Source organism: Podarcis pityusensis, assembly GCF_964106645.2.
Source record: "Podarcis pityusensis genome assembly, chromosome: 2".
Classification (NCBI taxonomy): Eukaryota; Metazoa; Chordata; class Lepidosauria; order Squamata; family Lacertidae; genus Podarcis; species Podarcis pityusensis.
The window spans coordinates 122964874-122982899 of NC_138029.1; the positions used below are offsets into that span (position 1 = coordinate 122964874).

At 44.0% G+C, this 18026-nt stretch overlaps 1 protein-coding gene across 9 annotated transcripts in view; it reads right to left on the bottom strand.

Moving 5' to 3' along the window:
* Nucleotides 1-6843: 6843 nt before the first annotated feature.
* The window catches only part of LOC308469315 (vomeronasal type-2 receptor 26-like), a 33359-nt gene continuing 22176 nt past the window's right edge, over nucleotides 6844-18026 (bottom strand). For 8 of the 9 annotated variants that reach the window (XM_080991550.1, XM_080991557.1, XM_080991551.1 and 5 more), the window contains 4 exons: nucleotides 12248-12495; nucleotides 9347-10138; nucleotides 7356-7583; nucleotides 6844-7124 (listed from right to left, as the gene is read on the bottom strand). In XM_080991550.1, the coding sequence (XP_080847676.1) occupies nucleotides 6990-7124; nucleotides 7356-7583; nucleotides 9347-10138; nucleotides 12248-12495 (1403 nt within the window). In that variant the 3' untranslated portion in view covers nucleotides 6844-6989. Of the gene's footprint in view, nucleotides 7125-7355; nucleotides 7584-9346; nucleotides 10139-12247; nucleotides 12496-15859; nucleotides 17323-18026 lie in introns of those variants that run through there. The other variant, XM_080991553.1, reaches the window with a different exon arrangement.

Sequence of the window (18026 nt, forward strand, 5' to 3'; positions counted from 1 at the left end):
TGTAGGTGGTTTGCATTTTGCAGCAATGCAAATAAGGAGCGCTGCTGAATTGAAGGCAATTTTGCAAGGGAAAGGGGGGCACTCGGTGGTCCTCCAGTGGACTTGAGCTCAGTTTCCTAGAGAGGAAGGATATTCAAAAAGCTGTGGAAGGGGGCTAAGGGGGAAATCACAGAATAGATCATAGAATTGTAGTATTTGGGGGGGGGGGTGTCCTGAGGATCAACGCAGGACTATGAGGCTGTCCCATACGGGGATCGAACCTGCAACCTCGACATTATGAGCACCGTAGTGAATGCACGTCTCCCACCCACCCCTCGGTCTAGTGGGATGGCTTGGCCAAAAAGGGTGGGCGGTTGAGGCTGGTGCAATATTGGGGAGGAGCAATATTGCAAGGAGGAGATAGGGATTTGCTTTTGGGGCATAGCTGTCAACTTTTTCCTTTTTTTTAAAAGGGAAATTCCCTTATTCCGAATAGGATTCCTTGCAAGAAAAGGGAAAAGCTGACAGCTATGTTTTGGTGTAAAAAAAGAGTAAACACCCACCCACCCACACCCTCAGTTCCATGTCAGATATTTTGCAAATTGCACACACACACCCACACACCCAATAACCAGATGCAAGGTTTCCATAGAACCATGGGTGGAGTTCAAATGATCTGAGATCTGGTTCTTAAGGGAGAGGCACACATTAAAAAAAAAAAAAAGTGGGAAAGGGGATACTGTTGTAAACAAAACTGCCCTTTTCCCCTAATGGGGTGTCCAAGAAGCGGTATAGAGTCCTTATGTGGGTTCCCTATTGGTAGGAGAAAATAACAGAGGCCAACCAGATTATATTGAGAAGCAAAGCAGCTAGTAAGCTTGATCTTTATTGAACTGTTGCAACAGGGTGCTCCCCTCACACGCAGAAGGACGGAGGAGGACCCAGAACCAAGGTGTGCCTGCCCTTATATAAACATTTTGAAATTCCCTGCCCTGAAGCTCAAGACCACCCCCAGAAACATCATACATACATCACAGAAGGGGTGTAACCCAAGACCACCCCCCACAAACACCATACCTACATCACAGAAAAGGTGGTCTACAACAGAAATTTGAACGTCGCTGTTTTTCCTGTCTGCCAGGTTATCTGACAATGCCTTATCTGATTGCCTTTCCTGGTAGTCTGGCCATTTCTTTGAGACGGTGATTTCCCAATTCCTGAGACAATGGGAAGGTTCCCTCCTTGCAGAGAAAACATTTGGTCAGTTTGGGAGTCAAAATGGTTTCAGGGCGGTCTTCCTGTGCTGCTCCAGACATGTGGTCCACATGTACGTGTTTGGTTGGTACATTTATGAACATTTCTTTTATAGTGGTACCTCGGGTTAAGTGCTTAATTCGTTCCGGAGGTCTGTACTTAACCTGAAACTGTACTTAACCTGAAGCACCACTTTAGGTAATGGGGCCTCCTGCTGCCGCCGTGCCGCCGGAGCACGATTTCTGTTCTCATCCTGAAGCAAAGTTCTTAACCTGAGGTACTATTTCTGGGTTAGCGGAGTCTGTAACCTGAAGCATGTACAACCTGAAGCGTATGTAATCTGAGGTACCACTGTATATGATTGCCTTGTGCCCGATCTTTCCAAGCAATATACAGTGGTACCTCGGGTTAAGTACTTAATTCATTCCGGAGGTCCGTTCTTAACCTGAAACTGTTCTTAACCTGAAGCACCACTTCAGCTAATGGGGCCTGCTGCCGCTGCACCGCCGGAGCACGATTTCTGTTCTCATCCTGAAGCAAAGTTCTTAACCTGAAGCACTATTTCTGGGTTAGCGGAGTCTGTAACCTGAAGCGCATGTAACCTGAAGCACATGTAACCCCAGGTACCACTGTATATAAGACCTTAATTTTTTTATTACAATACAAAATAGATAGAAGAGCCTTCTCCTATATTCCTGCATTGCAGGGGGTTACACTAGATGACTCTTCCAACTCTACAATTCTGCGATACTGTGATACAAATGTAACAAATAAATGCAAATAACTTTTGGGGTTTGGGTTTGGGATGGGTTTTTGGAAGACGCCTGTGGATGAATTAACTTTATGTGTGTAGATCAGTGCATGCTGACCAACGCACAGTCTTTGCAGTAAGGCTCTGTTCCGATCGACCAGGAGATTCTTATCTGCTGCAGTCTTCATCCGCCTTCACAGCCGTTGTAACATGCCGCTTGTTGTCTTCCACCTGTTCTGCCGTTGAGGACTTCTTGGATCATTCTTTGTCTAGCTCCTCCCCTTTGACCTTACTAACTTGGGTGACTCTGCTGGGAGTACAAGATATCTGACGCCTTTGCTCACAAGGGTCATTGGAACGTGCAAGCCCATTGAAGGTGATGATCCAGCGAGTGAGACTTGGTCCAATGACATGGTTCAGTACACCAAGCATGCAAAAACTAGTATTTTTATTTTTATTCTTATTAATTTTTAATACAAAGCTTTAAAAAAATTATTTATTATTAATGCTGCAATACATATATGAAATCTTTACACAATGATACATATACATTATATTCGTAAATTCACATTTTCACATTTCATTATGTACCAACATTTATCCCTTTCTTATTTCTTGTCCTGTGTCTTCCCTCCACCCGTGCGTGATTTCCTTGTTATTATTTTATAACTTTATTATTGAGATTGTATTTTTGTATCTTAATAATTAAACATTCAGTCTTATATATCTGCTTAGCTTAACTTAACTTTGTGAAATCAGTCTACAGTCATACCTCAGGTTGAATGTGCTTCGGGATGAGCGCGTTCGAGTTGCGCTCCGCGGCAACCCGGAAGTAACGGAGCGCATTACTTCCAGGTTTCGCCGCTTGTGCATGCGCTCAAAATGACATCTTGCACATGTGCAGAAGCGGCAGAAAATGACGTGCGTGTGCGCAGACATGCCATCGCTGGTTAGGTTTGCTTCTAGATGAAAACGGGGCTCCTGAATGGATCCCGTTCACATCTAGAGGTACCACTGTATGCATATCAGTAAATTATTGTTGGAGTATCTTTTGGTCATATATTCTTCTACACATTTCCATTCCTGTTTGAGATTTTGATTAGATTGCATTCTAATTGTTGCCGTCGTTTTTGCTAATTCAATCATTTCAAAAAAATTATGTTGCCAATCTTCCAATGTTGGTATTTCTTCTGATTTCCATTTTTTGTGCATGGTTCAGTACACCAAGCCTGCAAAAACTAGTATTTTTCATTGTGCTTTCGGAACGCAGCTACACATTAGAGGAAATATGGAACTGTGGGAATCAGGCTATGATAAAGCAATATGTAAAAAAATCAAAGCAAAGTCATTGGTGATTTATGTGAAAGAAAGAGATTTAAATCTAAGAATCTACATTACAAAAGCAAATATATGGGTTTCATTACTGGTGTGCTGGGCATCTCTTGCCAAAATTGAAAATAATTGTTCAACGTTCAGGTACCATATTTAGTTTTTGTTGTGAGGTGCTCCTTTCTATTCAGATCAGGCCTCAGTACAATAATGTAGCACTTGGGGATGAAGATGCAGCCCAGAAGCCCAGCACTGGAGGCCAAAATGGAGAAGACCTGAACGGCCACCATGTATTTCCCCTTGGTGCTCAGGTAGGTGGGCACAAAAGACACCCAAACACTGCAGAAGACCAGCATGCTGAAGGTGATGAGCTTGGCTTCATTGAAGGCCCCAGGCAGCTTCCTGGCTAGGAAAGCCACCGTGAAGCAGATGGCAGCCAAGAAGCCCATGTAGCCAAGGGAACCATAAAATATGGCAACAGACCCTTCGTCGCACTGCAGGATGATCTCTTGGGGCTGGGAGTGCATGTCAGACTCCGGGAATGGGGGAGAGGTACTCATCCAGGTGGTGCAGATGAGAACTTGGACACTGGAGCAGAAAATGACAATGGAGTTGGCCAGACTCTTCCCCAGCCATCTCCTCACCTTGTTCCCTGGCTTTGTGGCCAGGAAGGCCAGCACCACAGTGATGGTTTTGGCCAGCACAGAAGAGACTGCAAGAGAGAAGATTATGCTGAAGGCTGTTTGTCGGAGAAGACAGGTTGCTCTTCTTGGCCGGCCGATGAAGAGGAAGGAGGACAAAAAGGAAAGCAGGAGAGAGATGAGGAGGATGAAGGAGAGGTCCCGGTTGTTGGCTTTGACTATGGGTGTTTCTTTGTATTTAATGAAGGTTCCTAAGATGATGCCTGTTGAGAAAGACAAGAAGAGGGAAATAGAAGCCAAGAGGATCCCCAAAGAGTCTTCATAGGATAGGAAACTGGTAGCCTTGGGGATACATTTTTCTTGGTCCTTGTTTGGATGATGATCTCCTGGGCATTTTGAGCAGTAGTCTGCATCTGAAGGGAAGAGGAGATGCTTTGGTAGCAATAATAATAATAATAATAATAATTTATTTATTTATTTATACCCCGCCCATCTGGCTGGGTTTCCCCAGCCACTCTGGGCGGTTTCCAACTGAATATTAAAAACAGTACAGCATCAGACATTAAAAACTTCCCTAAAGAGGGCTGCCTTCAGTTGTCTTTTAAAAGTAAAATAGTTGTTTATTGCCTTGACATCTGCTGGGAGGGCGTTCCACAGGGCAGGCGCCACTACCAAGAAGGCCCTCTGTTTGGTTCCCTGTAACCTTACTTCTTGCAATGAGGGAACTGCCAGAAGGCCCTCGGCGCTGGATCTCAGTGTCCGGGCTGAACGATGGGGGTGGAGACGCTCCTTCAGGTATACAGGATGGAGGCCGTTTAGGGCTTTAAAGGTCAGCACCGACACTTTGAATTGTGCTCGGAAACGTACTGGGAGCCAATGTAGATCTCTAGCTATCATAAAGTTTGTAATTATGGGTGCTAGTCTGGATTTTTTATATGCTTTATCTTCATGGATCAGCACAGCTGACAAAAGTTTAATTTTGCATCCCTCATGAGCTATGTTTAACCTCCCATCCCATATGTGATCTGATGAAATAGGTAACATCCTGAACCTAACAGCTATAGAAGCTCTTATCCTTGTATTTCCTAGGAAGATCTGGTTATTAGCTCCTGTAAGCAGGAATCAGACTTCAGATAGCCAATGAAGGTCATTTATAAGACAAGTTTATGAGTTAAGAACTTATATTCTTAACTTAGAACATTGGTGTTCTATGAACCAACCATAAACCATTGGGATAAGTGAGCTGATAGCAGATACCTGGAATTCCTTGGGAGTTTGCACTGTGTCATTCCTTAATTTATTTTTTCCCATTTATTTATTTATTTAATTCACACCCCACATTTCTCTCCAAGTCACTCCACAACAACCCTGTGGGGTAGGGTTAGGCTAAGAGGCAGTGCTGGCCCAGGGTCACCCAATGAGTTTCATTGTAGAGTGGGGATTTGAACCCCAGTCTCTCCCAGCTCCTAGTCCAATACTCTAACCACAACAACCAGCTTCCTTTCCCAAGGATACCTTGGGATACCTTGGGAGTGAGTGCAGGGAGCTTCTGGTGCCTGGTGTTCGTTCATCTCAGTGGCGTAGCGTGGGGGGTGCCAGGGGGGCCGGCCGCACCGGGCGCAACATGGGCGGGGCGCGCGCTCGCACTAGCAGCTCTCTGCCCCTACTAAAATCCACGGGTTAGGGAGCCCGCGCTCGCTCGGCTTGGCGAGGAGGTCGCGGAAGGGGGAGAGCGAAGCCTTCTGCCGCGGGCAAAAAAAGGAGAGGAAGCCGGGTGGGCGGGCTGGCTGGCGGGGGTCTGGCTGCGCCTGCTGCTGCCGGTGCAGGGCAAGGCAAGCAGAGCGAGGAGGAGAGAGAGGGGAAGGGGGGGGAAGCAGCTAGGAAACGCTGCGGTGTGGAGGAGGAATCAATTAAGGAGAGAAAGTGAAAAGCCTTGGAGAAAGGGAAAAAAGGAAAGAAAAGAGGCAGCTCCAGGAGAGCGCGGGGGAAAGAGAAGCCTCGCTGCTGCTGCTGCTTGGGAGAGTAAATTACTGTACTTGCCTTGCCCCGGGTTAGGGGGCGCAAATTACTTGCCTTGCCCCGGGTTAGGGGGCGCAAATTACTTGCCTTGCCCCGGGTGCTGATAACCCACGCTACGCCGCTGGTTCATCTGATAGGCAAACGGAACATAGCCAGAGGAAAGGCTGCAGTATTTGAGAGATGCTGTTTGAGAGATGCTGAGTTATGGGGCTTAACATTACAGAAGCCAATGGTGGTCTTGTAGTAAGGTGAAAGCTTACTGGGAAATGATATATAATGAAATGAAAAGGATGTTTAAAACAACCTTTGTAAAAAACAACAACCCAGAAGCTTTTCTTTTGGGAATTATAGGAACAGAACTACCTAAACTGTAAAGGTAAAAGGTAAAGGACCCCTAGACAGTTAAGTCCAGTCAAAGGCGACTATGGGGTTGCGGTGCTCATCTTACTTAACTGTATAGAAACTTATTCATGTATGCTACTACAGCAGCCGAGAATGCTACTTGGCACTAAATGGAAAGAAGCAGAAGTCCCAGCAAAGGAAGAATGGAATACAAAAACGTATGGAATATGTAGAAATGGAGAAACTTACTGGAAGAATAAGAAATCAAGATAACAAACTTTTTTTTATAAAAGAATGGAAATGGTTTACTGAATATTTACAGATAAGAACATTGGTAGGATTATTGTAACAGTCTGCAGTTTCATAAGAGTATATACTTAAAGAAGATGGATAAATGAGCAAATTAAGTTAATTTGGATATGCAGAAGATATTAAAAATAAATTTAAGGAAACGCAGAAAGAGGGGGAAGGAAGTCAGGTTATGAAATGTCAAAATGACTGTTAAATTAGTGAATTGTATACCTGCAAAGTATAAATATTTTTTTAAAAAAAACATTACAGAAGCCAAGCAAGGGTCCATATTCCGAAAAATGTCTTCAGGGTCTTCATAGTATGTGCCTGAGTGAAGCTTGCCCTGTTTATGTTCTCCCAATGAATTTCCTTTTCTCCTGAGATCACCCACCTTCCAAAATGGAGAATGTCCCTTCTGCACAACGAACACAAGAATAACAGCAAACCGGCTGTCCTTCTTGAGCCACCTTGACGTATCCAGGGCTACAGCTGTTGGAACATCTGGAGCGAGGCACGGTCTAGCCATCCGGAGAAGGCGCATCAAGAAAAAGTGTTAGGGGTCTGGGAGTGAACTGGGTCCCCAGGAAGATAATTGTCCCCCACCCCACACCTGTATGCTGTTTGAGCTTCAGCTTTCAGGTGTTTGGTGCGAACTTGCCCCTCCTTCCAAAGCAAATGGATTTAAAAATAATAATAATAATAATAATAATAATAATAATAATAATGACACAGATGATAATATGCTCTACCTCATTAAACCACAAGGGCCACACAATGGCGTCCGGGTTAATGGTGAATTTTAAATGTGAGGCTGCCTGTCTCTCTACACTCCCAACTTTCACTCTGCTGCGAGACCCATTGGGAAACAGCACCCAGTTTACAATGTCATAGTCGGCTGCCAGCTCCCCATTCTCATCCAGATGCAGTCCACCCTTGGTGGTGTTAAACGACTGGGCTTTTCTTAAGTAGGGATGAAGCTGGAATGATAAAGAAAATATGGAGGAAGAAGAAGAGGAGGAGGAGGAAGAGTTTGGGTTTGATATCCCGCTTTATCACTACCCGAAGGAGTCTCAAAGCGGCTAACATTCTCCTTTCCCTTCCTCCCACACAACAAACACTCTGTGAGGTGAGTGGGGCTGAGAGACTTCAGAGAAGTGTGACTGGCCCAAGGTCACCCAGCAGCTGCATGTGGAGGAGCAGAGACACGAACCCGGTTCACCAGATTACGTGACTACCGCTCTTAACCACTACACCACACTGGCTCTACACCTCACTGGCTCTCACCACACTGGAAGCCTATTGAATATCTCAGCCCTGCTCATTTTGCAGTCTAATCGCCTATGAATTGGGCCACTGCACTTCTGTACTCAAAGGAGCTTAGATTTGCAGAACTATCAAATTGTGGTTTCGTGTGGGAACCCCTGTCCTTTGGAACTCCCTGCTTGTTGATATTTGGTGGGTGTGTTTGTTGTATTCCTTTTTTGTTCTAGTTAGTAAGCAGTATATAAATTTTGTAAATTAATAAATATCTTGTTAGAGAGAAGAAATGTGAGAATTATGTGTAGATGCACCTTTCCGTCAATGCGGAAAGCCTATGGCGTGGGACCCAGGAGAGTCAGAGGGTGAACATTAATTTCACTTAAGAAATTTGGATCTCTTAGGACACCAGGGAAGAGAACTGAACAGAGAGGTGAGTGTCTTCTGGTGTCACCAGTGCAAGCTAAATGCTTGACCTGCAACAGGAGACTTACAAACTGAATTTGCCTCAGCAACGAGCAAACATTTTGCTAGGGCTGCCATATCTCCAGGTTTTCCCTGACACGTCCGGGAATGACTCAGAAAAATGGCATTCAGGCGGATTTTTGCTGAATCAGCAAAATGTCTGGGAAAACCTGGACATATGGCAAGTTTACATATATTAAAAAATTCTGAAAAAATCAAAGGAAACCCCCAAAATGATTTTTTTGGCACTGGAAGACACAGGATTTGCCCACCCTGGAAGAATGGCAGGCGCAACTGATAGACTATATGGAACTGGCTGAAATGACTGGCAGAATTCGAGACCTGGGAGAAGAGACGGTGGAAGAGGACTGGAAGAAATTTAAAGACTATCTACAAAAACATCATAAGTTGTATGAATGTTAAGAGAATGCATGATAGAAAACAACACGGCATCAGTAACTTAGTTGTAAGATGTGTGATTAAGTAATGTTTAAGAAAATGGTGGAATAGGAGGTAATATTATGCTTAAGTTAACCAGTTTAGTATATGATAAAAATATTGAAAATTGGGGATATAATATTCGAGACTACAAAATAAGATTTGAAACAAGGTAATAATTTGCTGTTCGCAACTATAAAACTGAGAACGCAGGAAAGGGCGATGTGAGGAAGTCCAAAGGTTATGAGAATATGATTAACGGACAAATTGATTTTATGTACTTTATTTCTTATTCATTCTTTGTCTACTCTTTAAATCTTTTCTGTTTCTTTTGTTTTGTTTTATGGTGATGGTATTGTGTATGTTTGTTGGCTTATTTTATGTCTAAAAAATGCAATAAAAAACTTATATTAAAAAAAAACACAAAATGATTTTTTTGGGGGGGAGGGGGAGGTGTTCCTTCCAAAAGTCCAACTACTCTGTCCAGATTTTCACCTCTGGGAACATGGCAACCCTACATTTTGCATATGGGACAACAGATTGCAATTTGCAGTGCTGTTGCAAAAGGAAAGGGGAATACCTGCCATGGCTGCAGCTTTTGAAGTCCCAAACTGTTTGTCCTACCCGCCATCAACATCTGTTTGGATCTGGAGGAATATGCCGAGTTTAAGGCAAGCGCCACAGCCTGGACACCGTTGTAAGTAATGTAATTGTCTTGAGACACAACTCTTTCGATCTCCTCTTGGGGGAGAACTTCCAGTTTCTCCTTCTCTGTGCATCTTGTCCATACTTCAGTTGACAGCACATCCTCTGAACATGAACAACGGAAAGAATTACCCCAAAACTCGTTTGTTTCACTGGACCATACCTCATAGAAGTCATGCTTTGCCCCCTTTCTGGCCTTCCTTACTAAGGACAAAGAACCATGGATTTGCATGAAGGAATCGGTATCGTAAGAGAAAATGATGTTCGTGTTCCTAAAAACTGTAGTGATCCAAACTTTCCTCCTAGCTAGCTTCCGTTGCAACACAATGATTGGGCCAAATTCATAATCAGAGCCCCCACAATAAACAAACACACTGACTTGTTGCCACATGGCAGGGAGCTCATGCCATAAGTACTTTTCCACTAGAGTCTTTTGTAGTATTCTTTCCACAAAGGCAACACAAATCCCATTGCGGATCATCGGAGGTGTGAAGGCATTCATGAAGCTTTCTCCAGCGTCGTTGTCCGGAGCAAATATTCCGATCCACGTCCATCCAAAATGCAGGAGCAGCTTGATAATCCCTACGTACTGGGTTACTTCCTTTGGGACCATCCGGTAGACAAAAGGGAACTGGATTTGATCATGAAGAGCAAAGCCATGACTTATCTGGTTAGGTAAGGAAGTGAAAGTTTGTTTTCAGGGGAATTGTGGCACTTTTGTTCACCTAGAAGTATTAAGAGCCAGGAAGAAGCTGGAAGAGATTGATCTTTGTCAAATCCTTGTCAATATGAGGGAGGGTGGAGAAAATCTCCAGAAGTGGACTGAGCCCCAAATTGACCCATAGTTTGCTTGTTTATGTGAAGTGGTCTTGCTTACAGCAAGTTTCTGTGGATCAGCCCTATGATCTTAACAGCCTGCTAACTGGGCACTGCTAAAATGTGCATTCACTCAACTGTAGGTATTTCTACTAGGTTTTCCTATATGAGAGATGTGTTTGAATTACCTTAATACCTACCATAATAAGGAGAAAATCCAAAACTATGGTTATGAAGCAATGGGAGTTCTTAAATGATTATTTACAAAACCAGGGCTCAACTACAAAAATCTGGTTGTGTTTAGAATAATCTTGTGTGTAATATAAAAAATACAAAGTGAGACATTAAGGAAATCCAAAGGGAAAATATGAAGAACAGAGGATCTGATGAACAGATTATTAAAAAACGCGTGAGGTAAACGGTGGAAGTCTTTTTTTTTAAAAAAAACCCACACACTTTATTTAAGGTAGATAAGGACAAGATGAAATTATACAATTGAATATAAATATAGACGGGAAACGGCTATGTATTGTGAGTACTTATCTACTTTTAAAAATTTTCACCTATGATCTTTTTCTTTTACTTCTTTATTTTTTCTTTGTTCTTTTTTTCTTTTTTTCTGATATCTTATCTCTCATTTCATTCCTTTATTGTGAATAGCATTTTATAGAGGTATAAATAATTGTAAATATGAAAAGAGACAAAATATTCTCTAATTTTTTTCCCTTGGTTATATGTATTTTCTTTTTCTTTTGTATTTTCTTTTGTTGTAAATATGTATGTTTTCTAATTTGTACTTAATAAAAATTAAAAAAATTAAATTAAAAATTTTTTAAAAAAGAAAAAATGAATTACCTTAAAAGACTGAACAAAACGAGACCACATCAGGAGTCCTGTGTCCAGTTCTGGACTTTTTGCTGTGTCTAGAAACTGTCACCTTATTGAGCTGTGATACCACCATGTTTCATCTGAGCAATCTTTGCTTCATAACAGACGAATGCTCCATGAAACCATCTTTTCTGCAATGGACTCTGCGCATGTGCTGAAAACCAAGGCTCTGCTCAAGCATGTAAAATTAAACCACTTTTTGATGTTTATTAAAGTCTTGGATCTTGCCCTTCTCTACCCCCTACCCTGAAACTCAAAGTCTTTTTACTAAATAAACTCCCTTTACATAAAATTACAATAGAATTCATTCTTTTCAGAGAGGCATTTCTCTAGCATTTCTCCCCAGAATCCTCTAACGTGTGCTGGATTGTCCCTTGCAATCAATGAAGTATTGTTGTTCCGTATCCTCTGGGCTTTAGGAAAGTAAAACTGAATCCCCTTCTTACTAATTTTAGAGTAGTCCTGGAGAAAAGAAGTAGAACCTGCCCCTCCCCAGCAAAAGCTAGACAACCTAGGTCAGGTATAGGCAAACTCGGCCCTCCAGATGTTTTGAGACTACAATTCCCATCATCCCTGACCACTGGTCCTGTTAGCTAGGGATGATGGGAGTTGTAGTCCCAAAACATCTGGAAGAAGAGTAGAAGAGTTTGGATTTGATATCCCGCTTTATCACTACCTTAAGGAGTCTCAAAGCGGCTAACATTCTTTCCCTTCCTCCCCCACAACAAACACTCTGTGAGGTGAGTGGGGCTGAGAGACTTCAGAGAAGTGTGACTGGCCCAAGGTCACCCAGCAGCTGCATGTGGAGGAGCGGAGACGCGAACCCGGTTCCCCAGATTGCGAGATTACCGCTCTTAACCACTACACCACACTGGCTCTCACACTGGAGGGCCGAGTTTGCCTATGCCTGACCTAGGGTGTCCCAAGACAGATTTAGCCTTTTAAAAAACATTTTCTGGGAAACTTTTCAAAGAGTTGGAAGGGAGCTCAAAGATCATCTGTTCTAACCCTCTTCAAATGTATATAAGCTATGATTGTAGCATCCTTCACAACTGGCGATCCTAGTTCCTACCTGTGGGGTTTTGTAGATGTCTGACATGCTTGCAATCTGGATGAAGATATCCGATTCAGCCCCTTCAATAACAGCCAAGAGGTTCTTTTGTTGTCCACAGTTATAGTTTGGAATATTCTTTACCCCTCCAGAATGGCCATCAAGGATGGCATCAGAAGTAAGTCTGCCATCATAGAAGCTGTCAAAGAGGTTGTATCCCAGGGTGATGTTGGGTAAAACTGTGGGATTTTGATTGATCTCCTGAACAGCTAGCAAGAAGGACAGGATATGCCAATATCTCGTAGAACCGAATCTGCAGACAAAGAAACCAATAGTACTGATAGACTGCCGTTCTCCTTTCAGTGAACACAAAATATCACATTATTTCCCTTATCAATCTAAAGGCCTTTACACAAATCTTAAAATAGCTCGTCCCCAAATATTGGTCTGTATTGTTTTTATGGGGCGTGTACTGTGGTCGCAAGTTAGATATTACTTTGCCATTTAAGAGAAAATGGAGAGTTTACTGTTTCTGATGGGAAGCCCATTGCCTTCAAAGATCAAAATCAAACGCAATTTAAAGAGATTTGAAATGTTAGGAAACTGCTCATCTCGGCTGCTTCCAAGTGGGAAAATACCTAAACACCCAGCAAGCAAGTCAGCATGAATATAGATATAATAAATGTTCATAGTTGTCCACCAACAAATTAGAAAGAATCCACAATGAAGACATAATATAACAGCAAGCTAAGCTTTGTACAGGCAAATGAAGGCGAACGCTAAGCAACAAGGTTGCCTGAAGGAGCTGTTGGAATCAAAATAAGGACAGAATTTGATCAGATGGACCAGAAAATAGAAGCTGTCCCTAGTACTTAGAATAGAATAGAATCATAGAGTTGGAAGAGACCACAAGGGCCATCGAGTCCAACCCCCTGCCAAGCAGGAAACACCATCAGAGCACTCCTGACATATGGTTGTCAAGCCTCTGCTTAAAGACCTCCAAAGAAGGAGACTCCACCACACTCCTTGGCAGCAAATTCCACTGTCGAACAGCTCTTACTGTCAGGAAGTTCTTCCTAATGTTTAGGTGGAATCTTCTTTCTTGTAGTTTGGATCCATTGCTCTGTGTCCGCTTCTCTGGAGCAGCAGAAAACAACCTTTCTCCCTCCTCTATATGACATCCTTTTATATATTTGAACATGGCTATCATATCACCCCTTAACCTTGGGGACAGCCAGGATACAGATATGGCAGCATAAAATCCATCAATACATAGGTACCTACAGAATAAACCTGGTTAAGGGGTGCCGGGAGAAGATGTATGGTTCAACTAAACCACCTTTTGATGAGATTATTCCACTAATGAGATGGTTTCCTGTCCTGTAATAATTTGCAGGCTGATTGGGATAACGAGGTAGGAATACTTGGCAGTACTCTGTCTGTGTTCCATGGACTGCCTGGGGCATTAGCAGCAACAACAACAACAGCAGCAGCAGAGATTCCATTCTAGAAGTGCCTGTGCCAGTCGCCTTCATCATGGCAGCAATGATGTCAAGGACACAGCTGGATTCTTGCCATGGATTCATATCTAAAGTCAGGAAGAGAAAGCTTCCCAATAGCACAGTCCCTGCCTTTCCTCAATCTCAGACCAGACTCCCACTGGCACAGGACTTAATCTTTTCCCCCAAGAAATTTGCTGGAGGAACTGAACATGGAGGAAGGGGGTTAGCCAAGCAAGCCAGTTGCTAATGTCAGCTTATTAGTCAGCGAGGGAGTCTTGTGAAATGACTCAAAGTCTGGGTTACGTCATGGAATTGCTGGAGCAATAGAATTACTTGGGGACCTACAGCTGCTTCTGTGTGGTGAATGGAGCTGGGGGCAACTTCCGCAGCATGGGTACCTCACCCTTAGAATCTCAACAGTATTTATGTCACAGTTCTTCTTTCTGGCTTGCTGCAGGAAGTCACCACATGTTGTTCTGGATTCAGATGTTTGTATTATTGGTCTCAGGGGAAATCCCCGGAGCTTTGGTGTGTGAGGGGAAGAACACACCATGATGATTTTCGTAATTATAAAGGGGAAGAAGTGTTGGAACAAGACTTGGTAACAAGAAGGTCCCCCTCTGCAACCTGCCAGCCTCTCTCCATGGCTCAAGGAAGAGGTGCAGAGCTGGAGGAAAACCATGTTTGCGAGATATCACTGATGGGTCTCCATAGCTGGAGATGGGCCAGCCAGTGAGCAGCTGAACTTGGCACACTTTGTATTGAAGAAATCATTTCATAGAGGCAGGATCCAAATGCTCATTCTCAGCAGCATAGCTAGCCCCTTGGGTGCATGGGGGTGGCGCAAGGCCCCCGTGGGGTGGGGCAGGGCACGCCAGAATCCCAGTGCCTGAGCCCTCTTCTGCTCTGGCACCCTGCAGGCCCTGCGAAGAGCCTGCAGGGAGACTGTCTGCTGTCTCCCCCTCAACTGTAGAGTGGCTCAGGGGGTGGCAGTGGGTAGATGCATGCCCCACACTGCCCTTTTGGGCATTGTGGAGCCTGCAGGTGCCTGAGCCACCGCGTCACTCCCAGGAGAGACGCTTGGCTTGGGCACAAGAAGTGCTGTCCCCTGCGGTGTGGTGCCCAGTGGCCCCCGCCCCTCCTAGCTATGGCTCTGCTCATTCTTTTAGGCTCCATTTGAACTACCACATACCTGCATTGTGCGGTCTGCCCATCCCTCTTCCCTCCCCAAGCAAGCAGTAATGCCTTCCTTCTTCTGAGGTCCAGCTCCGAGGGCCTTCTGGCGGTTCCCTCCCTGCGAGAAGTGAGGTTACAGGGAACCAGGCAGAGGGCCTTCTCGGTAGTGGCGCCTGCCCTGTGGAACACCCTCCCATCAGATGTCAAGGCAATAAACAACTATTTTACTTTTAAAAGACAACTGAAGGCGGCCCTGTTTAGGAAAGTTTTTAATGTCTGATGCTGTATTGTTTTTAATATTCAGTGGAAGCCACCCAGAGTGGCTGGGGAAACCCAGCCAGATGGACAGGGTATAAATAATAAATTATTATTATTATTATTATTATTATTATTATTATTATTATGTGCACAAGGAGGGAGATTTCATTGTCCTATTGATCAGAGTAAATCCACCATTTTTGTTGATTATCTAGATTCATTCACAAACCATGGATGTTCTGCAGGATATTATCCTGAATATTTTGCAGGCCTGAGGTTGCCTCCTTCTGAATCAGAATATTGCTCCGACTCACCCAGTATTCTTTACCCTAATAGGAAAAGAAATCAAACTTGTCCCTCAAAGCCATAGAACGCACAGTCTCTATAGTTTATTTTGGATTTGATATCCCGATTTATCACCACCCGAAGGAGTGCCAAAGCGGCTAACATTCTCCCTTCCCTTCCTCCCCCACAACAAACACTCTGTGAGGTGAGTGGGGCTGAGAGACTTTGGAGAAGTGTGACTAGCCCAAGGTCACCCAGCAGCTGCATGTGGAGGAGCGGAGACGCGAACCTGGTTCACCAGATTACGAGTCCACTGCTCTTAACCAACAGATGCAGAGTTAATTGCTGCTTTGTTGTGCATTTTAAGAAAAATTAATGTTATGGCCAAATATTAGTAGATCTGCCTCATCTGAATGTATGCCCCCCCCTGCCGGACAATCAGTAGATCAGCATATATTGCAGTGAATCTATTGAGATTTTAGTAGGTCCGAGAACATTGAAATAGGTTCAGGGTTTACCCTACCAAAGAGGGTCTAGGCTACGCCAGTTCTTCAAGCCAATGAAGACAACAGTGTGTGGAAAAAGCACAGGTTTATTCAAGCGGCAACTCAAATTGGCCGAGTGGAATTTCTCAAAAGAGTTAGCAAAAAGCATACCTTTCAAGGCACTTTTATAGCATTTTTTACACAATTACTTCATGCATGATCCTTTCTACTGGGCTGCCTTCAGATGTCTTCTAAAAGTTGTATAGTTATTTATCTCCTTGACATCTGATGGGAGGGCGTTCCGCAGGATGGGTGCCACTACTGAGAAGGCATGTGGAAAAAGAACAGGGAACCTGAAAATCTTTTAGGAAGCAGGAGGTTCTGTATCTTTTTAGGAATTTTGTTTGCCTCCAATGGAAGCCAGGATTCTGGCCCCTTTCCTTTCCTTAGAAAATGGCTCCTTTCTTTAGAACTAAGTATCAGATGCCATCTTTTGTTTTTGTTGAGAGGTGCTCTTTTGTATTCAGATCAGGCCTCAGCACAATAATGTAGCATTTGGGGATGAAGATGCAGCCCAGAAGCCCAGCACTGGAGGCCAAGATGGAGAAGACCTGAACAGCTACCATGTATTTCCCCTTGGTGCTCAGGTAGGTGGGCACAAAGGACACCCAAACACTGCAGAAGACCAGCATGCTGAAGGTGATCAGCTTGGCTTCATTGAAGGACCCTGGAAGCTTCCTGGCCAGGAAAGCCACCGTGAAGCAGATGGCAGCCAGGAAGCCCATGTAGCCAAGGACAGTGTAAAACATGGCAACAGACCCTTCGTTGCATTGGAGGATGATCTCCCCGGGCTGGGAGTGCTTATCAGACTCCGAGAAAGGAGGATAGATCCCTAGCCAGATGGTGCAGATGACAAGTTGGACACTGGAACAGGAAATGACAATGGCGTTGGCAAAGGTCTTCCCCAGCCATCTCCTCACCCTGTTCCCTGGCTTTGTAGCCAGGAAGGCCAGCACCACGGTGATGGTTTTGGCCAAGAGAGAAGACACAGCAACTGAGAAGATGATGCTGAAGGCCGTTTGTCGGAGGAGGCAGGTTGTGTTCATTGGCTGACCAATGAACAGGAATGAAGATGAAAAAGAGAGTACGAGGAAGATGAGGAGGATGTAGGAGAGGTCCTGGTTGTTGGCTTTGACTATCGGAGTTTCCTTGTATTTAATGAAGATTCCTAAAACAAATACTGTGGTTATGGACAAGAATAGGGCAAAGGAAGCTAGGATGAGGCCCAAAGGTTCGGTGTAGGCAAGGAAAGTGGTGATCTTGGGGACACACTGATCTTGGTCCTTGTTTGGATGCTGATCATCTGGACATTTGGTGCAATAGCCTGCATCTGAAAGGAAGGGGAGCAAATTTAGTAGCCGTAACATAAATAAGAGAATCAGGCTTGTATCTTTAGAGACTAGCATGTCCAAATCACATTTAAAACAGAGGGAGATTAGAATCACAAAAGGTTATATTTGCTGTGGGCAAATCCCCCAAACTATCTCTCCTGCAGTGTGCATTCCAAGGCAATTTAAAAGAAAAAAACTAACATAATAATAATAATAATAATAATAAATTTAATACCCTGCCCACCCCGGCCAGAGCCAGGTTCAGGGCGGCTAACACCAGTAAAAGCACAGTAAAAACATAATAGGGGGGAAAGAGAGGGGGGTGAAGGAAAAGGGGGGAAAACCAATTTAAAATACAGGTTAAAATGCAATTTAAAATGCTGCCTCATTTTAAAGTAGCTGATAAATCAAGACCATAAGGGGAGGGAAACATAAGGGTCAGATGGAGTCGAAACCAAAGGCCAGGTGGAACACCTCTGTTTTGCAGGCCCTGCGGAAAGATGTCAAGTCCCGCAGGGCCCTAGTTTCTTGTCACAGAGCATTCCACCATGTCGGGGCCAGTGCTGAAAAGGCCCTGGCCCTAGTTGAAACCATGTAATTCACTGTGGCAGGGGTTCTCACACGTTATCTCCCTAGGGCCGATTAAAAATGGCTAGAAACTACTAAGGGCAACAGTCATGATTTAGATGCAAACTATGACATT